We start from the raw sequence: 15,587 nt of genomic DNA on the forward strand, positions 1-15,587 counted from the left end.
TATAATGTGAATAAATTCATTCATTCATTCATTCCTTATTCATTAACTCACTCACTCACTCATTCATTCATTCATGAAATTGAGGGCCTAAACTATAACACAGTCAATTAAACATTGTCACTAATGCCAGCGTGTTGTAGAGTAATAAGTCTTTAACAGCTAATCTCGGAGTTGCCTGCGAAAACTTACCGGGAAAATGTGCTCCGATCGCGGGGCCTAGGTACTCGCGGTAAAGTGAAGCCGCGGTCTCAATTAATAAGCGGCCGATTCGCGATCGCGGATCATTTCCGCGGGCGGGCGGGGGGGGGGAGGCTGTACATAGTGCCGTCTGTAGCGGCCGTTATCAGACCCCGATAACGAGAAAAACGGAGGGATATCGATCGCTATTTACCGCGAGTACCTAGGCCCCGCGATCGGAGCACTTTTTCCCGGTAAGTTTTCGCCGGCAGCTCCGAGATTAGCTGTTAAAGACTTATTACTCTACAACAGGCTGGCATTAGTGACTGTGTTATAGTTTAGGCCCTCAATTTCATGAATGAATGAGTGAGTGAGTGAGTGAATGAATGAATAAGGAATGAATGAATGAATGAATTTATTCACATTATATTAAATTAATTAAAGTCCATACAGATAGATTTTCATAAATTCAGACTTTAATCTTACCTTTCAGTTAGAGTTGATTAATGGGGGCCTTCTTTGTGTTCCAGCACATCAGCAGGGACTTTGAAGGCTTTCTTGCACTTTAATCCACTTTGCAGCACTTTCTTCAGTCTTTTTAATGCCTTTCCCACTAAATACAATTATCTGCTGCAAGTTTCCACATTTATTCCACAGAACAACAAATCGGAATCTCCAGTAAAACAGGCATCTGTGAAGCCCCCTCAGCCATTTTGTGTGCTAGCCTGAAACAAAGCGCGTGATTGGCCAACTGGCAGACAACTCAATGTTAAACGTGCTTTGATTGGACTAAGAAATTCCCGAAATTTTTCCGGTTTTTCTCTATTTTAATAAAAATGTGCAAGTCTTCTTCATATCGAGTTTCAGGGGTGATTTATATAAATATTTTTACACAATTAGTGAAAATTTCATGTAGTTTGGTGACTTGGGTCACGAAACTGCAGAATAAAGCTCCTCGGCCCACAGCCTACCTGTCCACAGATGCTGCCTGACCTGCTGAGTTCCTCCAGAACATTGCAGCATTTGCAGTTCCTTGCCCCTGCCTCACTGACTGTACTACTACTGCACCCCCACTGAGACCCCACTGGTCGGGTCCAATAATTCCCCACCCTCCCTCGTCTTAGTTTATTGTCACGTGCGCCGAGGTACAGTGAAAAGCTTTTTGCTACGTGCTGTCCAGTCAGCGGAAAGACTGTACATGATTACAATCGAGCCGTCCACAAGGTACCAATACAGGATAAAGGGAATAACATTCAGTGCAAGGTATAGTCCGATTACAGATAGTCCTGGAGGTCCACGTGGAGGGACCGAGAGCGAGGTGGACCTGTGATAACAATGGGGGGGACCCAGCTTGGGGGGGCTGCCGAGACCAAGGGGGCTGGCGTGGGGGGGGGTGGGGGCTATCGTTAACAAGGGGGAATTGGGGGCGGGGGGAGGAGGAGGGAAAGGGGGGCTGCTATCATATGCGGCGGCAGGCAGTAGATAGGACTGTTCGGTACTTTTGTTATTTAGTTGGCACCAACCCGTGGCGACACTTGTGCACTGCTCAAAGCAGAGCATTTCACAGCACCTATTCATTCATTTGTGGCCTCATTAACTGATTAATCATCTGCCTCCTCTTGCCAGGTCTACGATATCCTAAACGGCAAACCCTACCAACCGAAGAACAAGTCTGTCACTCCCTTCCCACAAGGTACCTCTTTATTCTTGTTGTGCATCAGTTTCTTTGTGGCCCATCACAGCGTGGAAACAGGCTCTTCAGTCCACCGAGTCCACGCCGACCAGCGATCACCCCCTACACTAGCACTATCCTACACACTGGGGATAATTTACAATTTACAGAAGCCAATTAACCTACAAACCTGCACGTCTTCGGGATGTGGGTTGGAGGACTATCTGATCTCTTTCAGAATATTGCATGGCTTTTTAGACTTTGTTTTAGATGCAGGGACAATTTACAATTTTTTACCAAAGCTAATTAACCTCTGAACCTGTATGTCTTTAGAGTGTGGGAGTACCCAGAGAAAACCCACGCAGTTCACGGGGAGAACTTCCCAACCCCACAGAGACAGCACCCGTAGTCTGGATCGAACTGGGGTCCCTGGCACTGTGAGGCAGCAACTCTACCGCTGCTCCACCGTGCTGCCTTTCAAACCACTGAATGAAGAACAGTGGCCACAGGAAAGCTGTTTATTACAGATACAGCACGGAAACAGGCCCTTCGGCCCACCGGGTCCGCGCTGACCTGCGATGCCAATTTACCTACATACCTGTACGTCTTTGGAGTGTGGGAGGAAACCGAAAATCTCTGAGAAAATCCACGCATGTCACGGGGAGAACGTACAAAATCCGTACAGACAGCACCCGTAGTCGAGATCGAACCCGGGTCTCCGGTGCCGTGAGGCAGCAACTCTACCACTGCGCCACCGTGACCACTGTTCTGTCCTCACAGTCCTGCGATCGTCTCAGTGAGTCCAGGACCAGATCTGCGTCTGGCTTGCAGACTGTTCTCACGCTGAATACAATGGTGTCTGAGTCCTGGACCAGGAAACACGGTCTCAGCAACCACGAGTCAACTGCCCACAACCTGTGCTCACGTCAGCTCCCCACAGCCAGAGCTACAGACATCTGAGCTGTGGATTCTGGCCATCTGAATTCCCATCTATCTCCCCGTCATAATTATACCCGCTTCTATAGCTTCCTCAATGGGCAATGGTCTCTTTATTATCACCTGTAGCGAGGTACAGAGAAATACATTTTTTACATACAGCTCAGCAAGACTTCACCATAAAATAGCACAATCCCCCGGTTAGTACATAATGTACAGAACAGGCAGCTTATTCCAGATGCCCTCTAAGTGAAAAATGTTACTGCTGAGTCCAATCTTAAACCTCTCACCTTAAGCTGTGCCCTCAAGTTTTAGAATCCTCTACCCTGAGATAAAGACTGTGAGTGTTCACTTTATCCATGCCCCTCATGATCTTGCACACGTCAATGAGGTCACGCCCCAACCTCCTACACTCCAAGGAACAAAGTCCCAGTCTATCCAACCTCTCCCTGTAACTCCAGCCCAAGCTGTAAGGGTGGAGTTGTCTGGAAGAGCTGATCTAATCGCATCACTGTCCCCACCCCCTGCCCCAGTGACCATGTGTTTGTGGAAGTATCAAGGTGTAAAAGTTCAATTGAATTGAATTTGAATTTCCTTTATTGTCATTCAGACCTTTCAGTCTGAACGAAATTTCGTGCCTGCAGTCATACATACAATAATACAATAATAGACAACAGAACAGACAGTAAACACAAATTAACATCCACCACAGTGAGTCCACCAAGCACCTCCTCACTGTGATGGAGGCAAAAATCTTAGGGCTGCAGTCTCTTCCCTCCTCTTCTCCCTCTGCGCTGAGGCGATACCCCACCGGGCGATGGTAAATCAGTCCCGCGGCTCACCGAGCTCCGCGAACGGGCCGGTACAAACAGCCCGTTCGCGGGGTTCGCGGCCGGGGTGGTCGAAGCTGCCGCCCTCCAGTCCAGCGGACGCAGCTGTTGACGACGTAGTCCACTGGCCCGTGGCCGAACCCCAGACTCAGGCCGCCACCGCCAGAACGCCGTCTCAGCCACCGGAGCACCGTTCCAGCCCCGAGCCGGGTCGCCCTCACGTGAGCGTCTCAGCCCCACGCCAGACCGCCCCGACGGGAGCGCCGTTCCACCCTCGAGCTGGGCCGCCCTCACGGGAGCGCCGTTTCCCTCGGGCTAGGCCGTCCCCATGGGAGCGCCGTTACCCTCGGGCTGGGCCGCCCACACGAGAGCGTCTCAGCCCCTCGCCAGGCCGCCCTCACGGGAGCGTCACAGCCCCTCACGGGAGCGCCGTTCCAGCCCCGAGCTGGGCCGCCCTCACGGGAGCGAACCCAGGGCGAGTCCTGACAGGCTGCCTCCGGAGCCTCGAGGCCGCCAGCTCCGCCATTAGGCCTCAGCGCAGACGGAGGCAGAGAAGGGGGATACGACAAAAAAGTCGCATTCCCCCGAAGGGAGAGACAGCAAGCCCTGTTTCAACCCCCCCCCCCCCCCCCCCCCCCCCCCCCCCTACACATAAACACAGCCTAAAAAAACAAAAACTTAGCTAGACAAAACGAAAAAAACAACACAAAAAAGTAAAAACAAACAGACTGCAGGCGAGCCGCAGCCGTTCACCAGCGCCGCCACTTCCGGACTTGTCAGACTGTGTCTGACAAGATTTGTCAGACACAGAGTGCTGGAGTAACTCAGCAGGTCAGGCTGGAGTAACTCAGCAGGTCAGGCAGCATCTCTGGAGAACATGGACACAGAGTGCTGGAGTAACTCAGCAGGTCAGGCAGCATCTGTGGAGAACATGGACACAAAGTGCTGGAGTAACTCAACGGGTCAGGCAGCGTCCAAATTAGGAAAAGGGGAGGTGCATTTGGAGAGGAGTTCTTAAGAAGGATCTCGACCTGAGACATCACCTATCCATGCTCTCTCGAGATGCTGCCTGACCCGCTGAATTACTCCAGCACTTAGTGCGTTTTTGTTTTGTTAACCAACATCTGCATTCCTTGTAGACACAAAATACTGGAGTAAATCAGCGGGTCAGGCGGCATCTCTGGAGAGAATAGGAGACGTTTTGGCTCGGCGATCGTTTAGCTGAACACCTCCGCTCCATCTGCCGAAACCTACCTGATCTCCCAGTTGCCAAACACTTTAACTCCCCCTCCCATTCCCACTGACTTTTCTGTCCTGGGCCTCCTCCATTGTCAGAGTGAGGCCCAGCGCAAATTGGAGGAACAACATCTCATATTTCGCTTGGGTAATTTACACCCCAGCTGTATGAACATATGACTTCTCTAACTTCAAGTTACCCTTGCTTCTCTCTCTCCATCCCCTCCCCCTTCCCAGTTCTCCCACCAGTCTGACTGTCTCCGACTACATTCTATGTTTGCTTTATTGTCACCTTCTCCCAGCTAACAATGATCTATTCTACATTTTCTTTGAGCTTCATCCTCTTTGATGTCTTTTCACACCTTACCCTTCCTTATCTCTGTGTCTCCCTCTCAGTCCCAACCCCCTTCCTTCTCTCCAGAGATGCTGCCTGTCCCGCTGAGTTACTCCAGCATTTTGTGTCTATCTTTGGTTTAAACCAGCATCTGCAATTCTTTCCTACACATGTTGTCTGCATTCCTTGTGTCCACTTATCTTTGGTCGTCTCTCTGGAATGTTCTGGGTGTGGATGTTGAAAGTTCTCATGTCTGTGTGCCACCAGGTGATTTGGGACAACTGGACAGTGAGTCCAGGCTGGAGCTTTGTAAACTGCTGGAGCAGACCCAGTCGGGGCTCAACTGGTTGAGTCTGGCCGAGAAGCTGGGTCTGGGCATCTTGGTGAACGCCTTCCGACTCAGCCCGTCGCCCGCCAGCTCCCTGCTGGAGAACTACCAGGTGAGTCGTTCACACCACACACTGCCGTGGGTGCCCACCCTGACCAGGTGGTACTGTTCCGGGGCATAGCTGGAGTAGACAGGGTGGAGGACACTGTGCCCACACTGACCAGACTGGCACAGGGCCCGGGGCAGCGCTGGAGTGGACAGGGTGGACCAGGTTCCTGAGATGACCAGCGTGGCACAGGGGGGTATCACAGGGTGCCTGCACTGACCAGGTTGGCACTGGGTGGGGCAGTACTGGAGTGGACAGGGTGGACCAGGCATCTGCGCTGACCAGTGTGGCACAAGGTACAGGGTGGTATCGCCGGGTGTGTTCGGTACATGGTGGTGTCACCAGGGAGAAACATTAACCCATCTCACACTTTAGTGTAGTTTAAAGATACAGCATGGAAGCAGGCCATTCGGCCCACCACGTCCACTCCGACCACCCTAGTTCACTAGCTCACACTAGTTCTATGTTATCCCACTTTCTCATCCACTCCCTACACACTAGGGATAATTTACAGAATCCAATTAACCTACAAACCCGCACGTCTTTGGGATGTGCGAGTAAACTGGAGCACCCGGAGAAAACCCACGAGGTCACGGGGAAAGCGTGTAAACTCCGTACAGACAGAACACGTGGTGAGGTTTGAACCCGGATCTCTGGCGCTGTGAGGCAGCAACTCTACCACTGCACCATCATGCTAGTTTGCCTTCAGCTGTAGTTGGTATTTTATGAGCCAGGTGAACTCTGGGTCAAGTAATGAACACACCACATGTGTCCAGAGTCATACATCACGGGAACAACACGCTGACTCATCCATGCCAACCAACACACCCCATCCACACAGCCCCATTTGCCCATATCCCTCTAAACCTTTCCTATCCATGCACCTGCACTTTGAATGTTGTTATAGTACCTGCCTCAACTACATCCACCGGCAGCTCGTCCCGTACACCCACAACTCTGAGTGAAAAAGTTACCCCTCAGCATCCTATTTTTATCTTTCCCCTCTCACCTTAAACATCTGTCCTCTTGTTCTTCATTCCCCTACTCTGGCTAAAAGACTGTACGTTCACCCTATTTATTTCTCACACAATTTTATACACCTCTATAATCCTCCCAAGCGGCACGGTGGCGCAGCGGTAGAGTTGCAGCCTAATGCTATTGTCCCACTTAGGAAACCTGAATGCAAACCTCTGGAGACCTTACGCCCCACCCAAGGTTTCCGTGAGGTTCCGGAGGTTTTGGTCACTCTCCCTAATGGTGGAAAGTGGTTTCCGCGTAGCAGAGGCTTCTTCTATCTTCCTGCGATTATTTTAAAAAAAACAAAACCGACCTCGACTAAAAATAGGTTGCCGTTTGGTCGAAGCCAGTGGAGTGGGGTTGCTATTTACATACAGGCAGTCGAAGGCAATCTCCTTCGCTGACCGGCCATTTTGATCAGCAAAGTTCCTGTAGGATCTTTGGTTTTCAGGACCTGGAAGATCCGCCGGAAGGTAAAATGCCCGCTAACTTTATTAAACTTCTTAAAACTGTCTCCTCCCTCCTTCTCTCCCCTTCTTTCCCCTTCTCTCCCTCCCTCACGCACGCTCTCTAAAGGACTTACCGTGCTGTTTACCTTCCTCTTCATCACGCAGACAGCGCTCCTCCGCTGTCCCTGGCCCCCACCTTTGCGATGTGTTTGTGTGTGTGTGTGTGTGTGGTCGGTAGCAAAGATCCTGTAGGATCTTTGGTCAGTTGATGCAGCTCACGCTTCGGTCGAGGCTTTCCAAGCAAGTGACCAAAACCTCTGGCGACTCGTGGAAACCTTGGGTGGGGCGCAAGGTCACCAGAGGTTTCCGTTCAGGTTTCCTAAGTGGGACAGGGGCATTACAGCGCTTAAAGCTCCAGAGACCCGGGTTCCATCCTGACTACGTGTGCTGTCTGTACTGGGTTTGTACGTTCTCCCCGTGACCGCGTGGGTTTTCTCTGAGATCTTTGATTTCCCCCACTCTCCAAAGACGTACTGGTTAGTAAGTTAATTGGCTTTTTATAAATGTAAATTGTCCCTGGTGTGTGTAGGATAGTGTTAATGTGCGGGGATTGTTGATCGGTGCGAACTCGGTGGGCCAAACGACCTGCATCTGTGCTGTATCTCTAAACTAAAAGAATAAGATCACCCCTCATCCTCCAGCGCACAAAGGCATAAAGTCCTAGCCAGGTTGATGAAGGCAGAGCTGCAGTTGTTGTGTACATGGACATCAGTACGGCGTTCGACAGTGCCGCATGGTAGGCTGCACAGGAAGGTTAGATCTCATGGAATCCAAGGAGAGATAGCTGAATGGATAGCAAATTGGCTCCATGGAGGAAGCAGAGGATGATGGTGGATGGTTGCTGCTCAGAATGGAGGCCTGTAACTAGTGATGTGCCACAGGGTTCGGTGCTTGGCCCGTTACTGTTTGTCACCCACATCAATGAATTGGATGGGAACATACAGGGCAAGATTAGCAAGTTTGCTGATGATACAAAAGTGAGTGGTTTTGCAGATAGTGAAGATGGTTGTGAATGATCGCAGCAGGATCTGGATAAATTGGCCAGGTGGGCTGAGGAATGGTTGATGGAATTTAATACAGAGAAGTGTGAGGTGTTGCATTTTGGGACGTCGAACAAGGGCTGGACCTCTCGGTAGTGTTGGAGAGCAGAGGGATCTAGGAGTACAAGTGCATGGTTCCTTGAAGGTTGAGTTGCAGGTTGATAAGGTGGTCAAAAAGGCTTTTGGCACTTTGGCCTTCATCAGTCAGTATTGAGTATAGAAGTTGGGAGGTCATGTTGCAGTTGTATTGGTGAGACCGCATTTAGAATATTGTGTTCCGTTCTGGGCACCATGTTATAGGAAAGATATTGTTAAGCTTGAAAGGGTACAGAAAAGATTTATGAGGATTGTTGCCAGGACTAGAGGGTGTGAGCTATAGGGAGAGGTTGAGTAGGCTGGGTCTCTATTCCACAGAGGGTAGGAGGATGAGGGGAGATCTTATAGAAGTACAAAAAATCATGAGAGGAATAGATCGGGTAGATGCCCAGAGTCTTTTGCCCAGAGTATGGAAATCGAGGACCAGAGGATATAGGCTCAAGGTGAAGGGGAAAAGATTTAATAGGAATCAGAGGGGTTGTTTTTTCACACTAAGGGTGGTGGGTGTATGGAACAAGCTGCCATAGAGATAGTTGAGGCTGGGACGATCCCATCGTTTAAGAAACAGTTGGACAGGTACATGGATAGGACAGGTTTGGAGGGATATGGACCAAGCGCAGGCAAGTGTAACTAGTGTAACATAGAAAATAGGTGCAGGAGGCCATTCGGCCCTTCGAGCCCTTCATTGTAATCATGGCTGATTGTCCCCAATCAATAACCCGTGCCTGCCTTATCCCCATATCACTTGATTCCACTAGCCCCTAGAGCTCTATCTAACTCTCTCTTAAATCCATCCAGTGATTTGGCCTACACTGCCCTCTGTGGCAGGGAATTCAACAAATCCACAACTCTCTGGGTGAAAATGTTTTTTCTCGCCTCAGTCTTAAATGGCCTCCCCTTTATTCTAAGACTTTGGCCCCTGGTTCTGGACCCGCCCAACATTCGGAACATTTTTTCTGCATCTAGCTTGTCCAGTCCTTTTATAATTTTATATGTTTCTATAAAATCCCCCCTCATCTTTCCAAACTCCAGTGAATACAAGCCTAGTCTTTTCAATCTTTCCTCATATGACAGTCCCGCTGTCCCAGGAATCAATATTGTGAATCTACGCTGCACTGCCTGGGACATTGTTGGCCGGAGTGGGTAAGTCGGGCCGAGGGGCCTGTTTCCACACTGTATCACTCTGTGACTCCATGACATCCTCGTGAATTTTCTCTGTATTCTTCAAATTATGCTGACACCATTTTAAGCATTGGGCCCTTCGGCCAGCTCCACTGTTTGTCACTGACTCGTAGCTCTGCTCTATCGTTGGTTCCCTGGGCCCTAACCTTTGTCTAACCCACATTTAGCCATCTCAATGAAACTCTCATTCACCTGCTCAAACAGTTCTTTGGTGAGATGGCTACAGGTCCTCCACCCTCTTCAGACATCACAGGCTGGTAGAGTTGTAAAGAAGATGGACACAAAGTGCTGGAGTAACTCAACGGGACAGGCAGCATCTCTGGAGAGAAGGAATGGGTGACGTTTCGGATCAAGACCCTTTTTCAGCTTGAGAGTCGGGGCAGAGGGAAACCAGAACGATATGCTTGCCGCTGAGTTACTCCAGTACTCTGTGTCCATGTTCTCCAGAGATGCTGCCTGACCCGCTGAGTTACTCCAGCACTCTGTGTCCATGTTCTCCAGAGATGCTGCCTGACCCGCTGAGTTACTCCAGCGCTCTGTGCCTGTCTTGGGTGCTAACCCTTGTCATTCTGATCCTGCAGGTGTCTGGTGGAACACTGATGGAGATCCTGGAATCGCTGAGGTCCATGGGGCACCGTGAGGCAGTGGCCGTGGTCAGTAAAGCAATGGCCAACTCAGGCAGCACACAGGCAATCGGGCATGTGCAGGCAACGGCCACCCCACAGCACAACAGTAAGCAATGCTGTCTCTAGTGTGGCCCAGTTCCCAGCGGCACACTTACCCCTCTGTGTGTCTCCTTCACACGTCACACTTACCTTCAGTACAATGAAACACATCTTGTAATGCTCGGATGCATCAACCTCTCTTATCTAATGCAACCAGTCTGTCTTAACACTAGTGAATATTGGCCGCAGTACAGTGCATTTCAGCCTATAATGTCCGTACCAAACGTAATGCCAAGTTAAACTAATCTCCTCTGCTTGGATGTGATCCATATTCCTCCATTCCCTGCATATCCATCAGCCTATCTAAACCCTACTAAATGTCTCTATTATATCTGCCTCCACCACCACCCCTGGCAGCATGTTCCAGGCCCCCACCACCTGTAAAAAAACTTGCCCTGAGCACACCTCCAATAAATTTGCCCACAGCCCCCCATCATAAAGCTCTGCTCTCTAGTATTTGACTTTTCCATCTTGGAGAAAAAGGATCTGGCTGTCTGCCCTCTCATAGTTTTATATACTTCTCAGGTCTCCCATCAGCTAAACAGTCAGGTCAGATGTGACCGTTCCTAATTTGCCATTTTCTTCCAAAATGGGAGTAAATCCCTTTCCCAAGCATCCCCTCCAATAGTTTCCCCACCACTGCCGCTCACTGGCCTGTAACTCTCTAGATTATGTCTTGTTCCCATTTTAAACAAAACGTGAAAAGAAAATACTTTTACATTTAGTTTGTGAAAAGACCCGAGATATAAGAGTTACACAGCGTGGAAACAGGCCCTTCAGCCCCAACATGCTCACACTGACCAACGTGTCCCTTCTACACTGGTCCCAATTGTCTGCGTTTGACCCCTATCCCTCTAATATGTCCTATCATGTACCTGTCTAAATGTTTCTTAAACGTTGTGATCGTACCTGCCTCAACTACCTCCTCCAGCAGCTCGTTCCAAGCACCCACCCTGTGTAAATAAGTTTAACTTTTCCCTCTACCCTTAAACCTCTTCCTGTGGTTCTCGATTCCCCTTGTCTGGGTAAGAGACTCTGTGGGTCTACCTGATCTATTCCGCTCATGATTTTGTATATTCCAGCAGCAGATAAACAGTTATATTGATTCTTCCCAGGCTCAGTAAGGGAAATAATCAGAGGTGTAAGAAGGAACTGCAGATGCTGGTTTAAACCACAGATAAACACAAAGTGCTGGAATAACTCAGTGGAACAGGCAGCATCTCTGGAGAGAAGGAATGGGTGACGTTTCGGGTCGGGTCTGAAGAAGGGTCTCGACCCGAAACGTTACCCATTCCTTCTCTCCAGAGATGCTGCTTGTCCCTCTGAGATAAACAGAGGTGATGTGCTCGCATTATGAGCTGTTTAACAGACACTGTACAACAGTTGCTACAAGCACTCCATCAACTAACCACACTGCATTCTTCACATACATCGCTAATTGGTCTGTTGGGAAAAACCCGTCTTGTTAATGTCACACCAGGTCTACCAATATTTTAAAAGTCAATGAATTTAGGAATAAAAACCTAGTAATAAAGTTGTTAAACTCTAGCATGCTAAAGATGCCTAAAACCGAGAACAGTGGTTTTACAATAGCAGTTCCTGACTCAAGATTAATCTAGTTTTAAGATTTTATTGATGCAATCTTCTTCTTATCGAGTCCACACACGATTAGAAGTTGTTCAGCCAGAGCTGAACACACTTCTCGGCATCTGCATACAATAGTATCTGTCGTGTCGCTTCTTGTGCGTGGTGGTGGAAAGATTGGTGGAAACAGGGCCGCGACGTGAACGCTCTTACCTTGACCCCATTGTAGCAATGAAAGCGTTGGTGAGGCTGCACTTGGAGGATTGTGTTCAGTTTTAGTCACCCTACCAAAGGCTAGGTGCCATTAAGTTGGAAAGAGTGCAGCGAAAATGTACAATGATATTGCCAGGATTCAAGGGCCTGAGCTATAGTGAGAGGTTAGGCAGGCTAGAACTTTATTTCTTCAGACCACAGGAAGATGAGGTGATCTTATACAGTTGTATAAGATCATGAGGGGAATGGATAGGATAGGTGCAGTCTTTTTATTCCCAGGGTAGGGGAATCAAAAACCAGAGGGTTTAAGGTGAGAGGGAAACATTAACAGGAACCTGAGTGGTAACTTTTTCACACAGAGGGTGGTGAGTGCATGGAACGAGCTGCCAGAGGAGGTAGTTGAGGCAGGTACTATACCAACATTTAAAATACACTTGGACAGGTACATGGGTGGTAAAGGTATCGAGGGATATGGGCCAGACGCATATCTCTTGGCAGGCAGGCAGGTGGGACTAGTGCAGGTGGGACTAGTGCAGGTGGGACCAGTGTAGATGGGCCATGTTGGTCAGCATAGACGAGTTGGGCTGAAGGGCCTGTTTCCGCGCTGTATGACTGCGACAGATTGCGGGATGGTGCTGACTTTTTGCACTGATGCTAAAATGCATAATTAAATGGTCTTGTTGTCTCTCACAGTTGTTGAGGCGGAGGAAGAGAAGGGCCAGCAGTGCGACAGCGTGTGTGATAGCGGCGTGGAGACATCGTTTAGGAAACTCAGCCATCTGTCCTTGGAGTCTTTCGACAACGAAACTTCTTTCAAACTATGAGCGGTGCTCGACGGCCTGATCTCCACCGATCACCGACCCCACTGGAAGCAGAAACATTCTCAACGTCTGCTTAATCGCCACACATTCCCAAAGCTAACGGAAGATTCCTGGCCCACTCAGCTGTATTACAACTCGTTTTAAACTATTGCAGCCTCTGTGTTGCTGAGGCTGCCCATGTCCTTGGATCCCCACCGTGACCTCTGGGTGCATACAGCTTGCTGTTCCCCGGGCTGTGGGATGGCCCTAGGGTTTGCAGATCTCAGGGAAGTTTCCAGAGTGCGGATGCCGAGATCAGTGGAGGTCTTCCTGGTTTCCTGCCAACATGGGGACCAGGCAACAATCCCCCATCTAGTTGGAGACTCTGAGCGCACCGTGACTGCGCCATATCTGTCCCACAGCCCCGTGTCTGCGCTGCACAACCATCACTGCCCAGATATCTCCATGGTTCATGTTCTAGGAACAGAATTAGACCATTTAGCCCATCAAGTCTACTCTGCTATCTTTCCTTCTCAACCCCATTCACCTGCCTTCTCCCCATACTAATCAAAAACCTGTCAATCTCCACCTTAAAAATATCCATTGACTTGGCCTGCACAGCCGTCTGTGGCAATGAATTCCACACATTACCAACCTCTGGCTAAAGAAATTCCTCATCTCCTTCCTAAAGGAATGTCCTTTAATTCTGAGACTATGACCTCTGGTCCTAGACTCTCGCACTCATGGAAACATCCTCTCCACATCCACTCAATCCAAGCCTTTCACTATTTGGTAACTTTCAACGAGGCTTCCCCTCATCCTTCTAAACCCCAGCAAGTACAGGCCCAGTGTCATCAAACACTCATCTTCAGGACCAGGGATCAGGTAACCATGAGATCCCTGAATTACAGTGGGCACTAGGATCCACTTAGTACTGATCATGTTAAACCAAAGCTTCACCCGTGAACTTTCCCTCTCCACTTCCCTGGGTTTGTCTCTGTCTGCAGAGCAACCAAACTGGTTGTGTGTGTTTGGGTGGGTGGGTGGGAGGAAGGGCTCTTGGATTCTTCACGAGCCAAACTGCAATTTTTATTTTTTGTTTACGAAAAGCTGTATTGTTCCCATCAGAATTGTCCTTGCGTTCGACATGGATCCTGTAAATAGTCCCAGCAGCTGGGATTCCAAAATTAGATTTTTGTATTTTTGCTTGAAATAGGCACTTTGAAATTTTATGCTTTTTTAAAATAAACAATTGAAAAAAGATCAATTGACGACAGGGGTCTTCATTTCTGATCTCATTTCTGCACAAATTCTCCCACTTTTACAAATCCTTGAATAAATGGTTTGGAGGGAATAACGCAGATAATAAGTGCAAGATAAAGTCCGATTCAAGATAGTCTGTGGGTCTCCAATGAGGTAGATGGGAGGTCAGGGCCGCTCTCTAGTTGGTGATAGGGTGGTTCAGTCGCCTGATAACAGCCGAAAAGAAACTGTCCCTGAATCTGGAGGTGTGTGTTTTCCCACGTCTGTACCTCTTGCCTGCTGGGAGATGGGAGAAGAGGGGGTGAGACTGGTCCTTGATTATGCTACTGGACTTGCCGAGGCAGTGTGAGGTATAAATTGATTCAATATAAGGGAGGTTATCAATATAAATATTAAAAATTAAATAAATAAAAATTAAAAGATAAATATAAGGGAGGTTGGTTTGTGTGATGTCTGGGCTGCGTCCACTACTCTGCATTTTCTTGCGGTCTTGTATGGAGCTGTTCCCAAACTAAGCTATGATGCATCCCGATAAAATGTTTTCTGCGGCACAATATTTAAAAGACATTTGGCCAGGTACATGAATAGGAACAATTTAGAGGGATATGGGCCAGGACTGGGTTTAGATGGCTGGCATGGATGGGTTGGGCTGTGGGGCCTGTTTCCATACAGTGTGACAGTATGTGCATTAGTTATGTGTGTATGCCTCAAACACACAGCTCTTCAGTTTGACAAGCACACTGCTCAGTGTGATCTGCAGAGACCCAGGTGTCCTGTTTAAATGCAGATGTCACCCTGAGGTGTAGCTCCACGCAGCCTTGCATTGGTGCATCCTGCGGGGGCGTTGCATTGGTGCCTCCCGGCACCATGGCAGACTGGGCCTGTCCCATTTCTTGCATTTGGCCCTAATTAATCTGAACCAGTCCTACCATAGATCTATCCATAAAAATAAAGTAAAATATCACTGCCGCAAATGTTAATATTGGGAATGTCACAAACAATTTAATTTAATCATTTTAGGAACAAATAGGTGACAGACAAGGAACTGTAGATGTTGGTTTACAAAAAAAGGACACAGTGCTGGAGTAACCCAGCGGGTCAGGCAGCATCTCTGGAGAACATGGATAGGTGACGTTTCAGGTCAGGACCCTTCTTCAGTCTTGACTTGACAGAGATGCTGCCTGACCTGCTGAGTTACTCCAGCACTTTGTGTCTTTCAAAAGGTTATCTGATAAGGAGAGAAAAGGAATGAATGTAAAGCCAGAGGGAGGGATAGGGGGCGGGGAGGGAATACAGTGCCCTCCATAATGTTTGGGACAAAGGCACATCATTTATTTATTTGCTTCTGTACTCCACAATTTGAGATTTGTAATAGAAAAAAATCACATGTGGTTAAAGTGCACATTGTCAGATTTTATTGTGCCAATGAAAGTCAAAGATGCCATTATGAGACCTTAGGCTTATCAAAATCAACTGTTTGGAACATCATTAAGAAGAAAGAGAGCACTGGTGAGCTTACTAATCACAAAGGGGCTGGCA

General features: G+C 48.6%; 1 protein-coding gene across 4 annotated transcripts in view; it reads left to right on the top strand.

Annotated features, from left to right (window-relative positions):
- The window catches only part of nfkb1 (nuclear factor kappa B subunit 1), a 116,311-nt gene extending 102,263 nt beyond the window's left edge, over positions 1–14,048 (top strand). For 3 of the 4 annotated variants that reach the window (XM_033020362.1, XM_033020369.1, XM_033020347.1), the window contains exons 21-24: positions 1,804–1,870; positions 5,453–5,625; positions 10,045–10,195; positions 12,679–14,048. In XM_033020362.1, coding sequence (XP_032876253.1) covers positions 1,804–1,870; positions 5,453–5,625; positions 10,045–10,195; positions 12,679–12,809 — 522 coding nt within the window. In that variant the 3' untranslated portion in view covers positions 12,810–14,048. The remainder of the gene's footprint in view (positions 1–1,803; positions 1,871–5,452; positions 5,626–10,044; positions 10,196–12,678) is intronic. The other variant, XM_033020353.1, reaches the window with a different exon arrangement.
- Positions 14,049–15,587: the final 1,539 nt, after the last annotated feature.

This window comes from Amblyraja radiata, chromosome 1, assembly GCF_010909765.2.
Source record: "Amblyraja radiata isolate CabotCenter1 chromosome 1, sAmbRad1.1.pri, whole genome shotgun sequence".
NCBI classification, from domain to species: Eukaryota; Metazoa; Chordata; class Chondrichthyes; order Rajiformes; family Rajidae; genus Amblyraja; species Amblyraja radiata.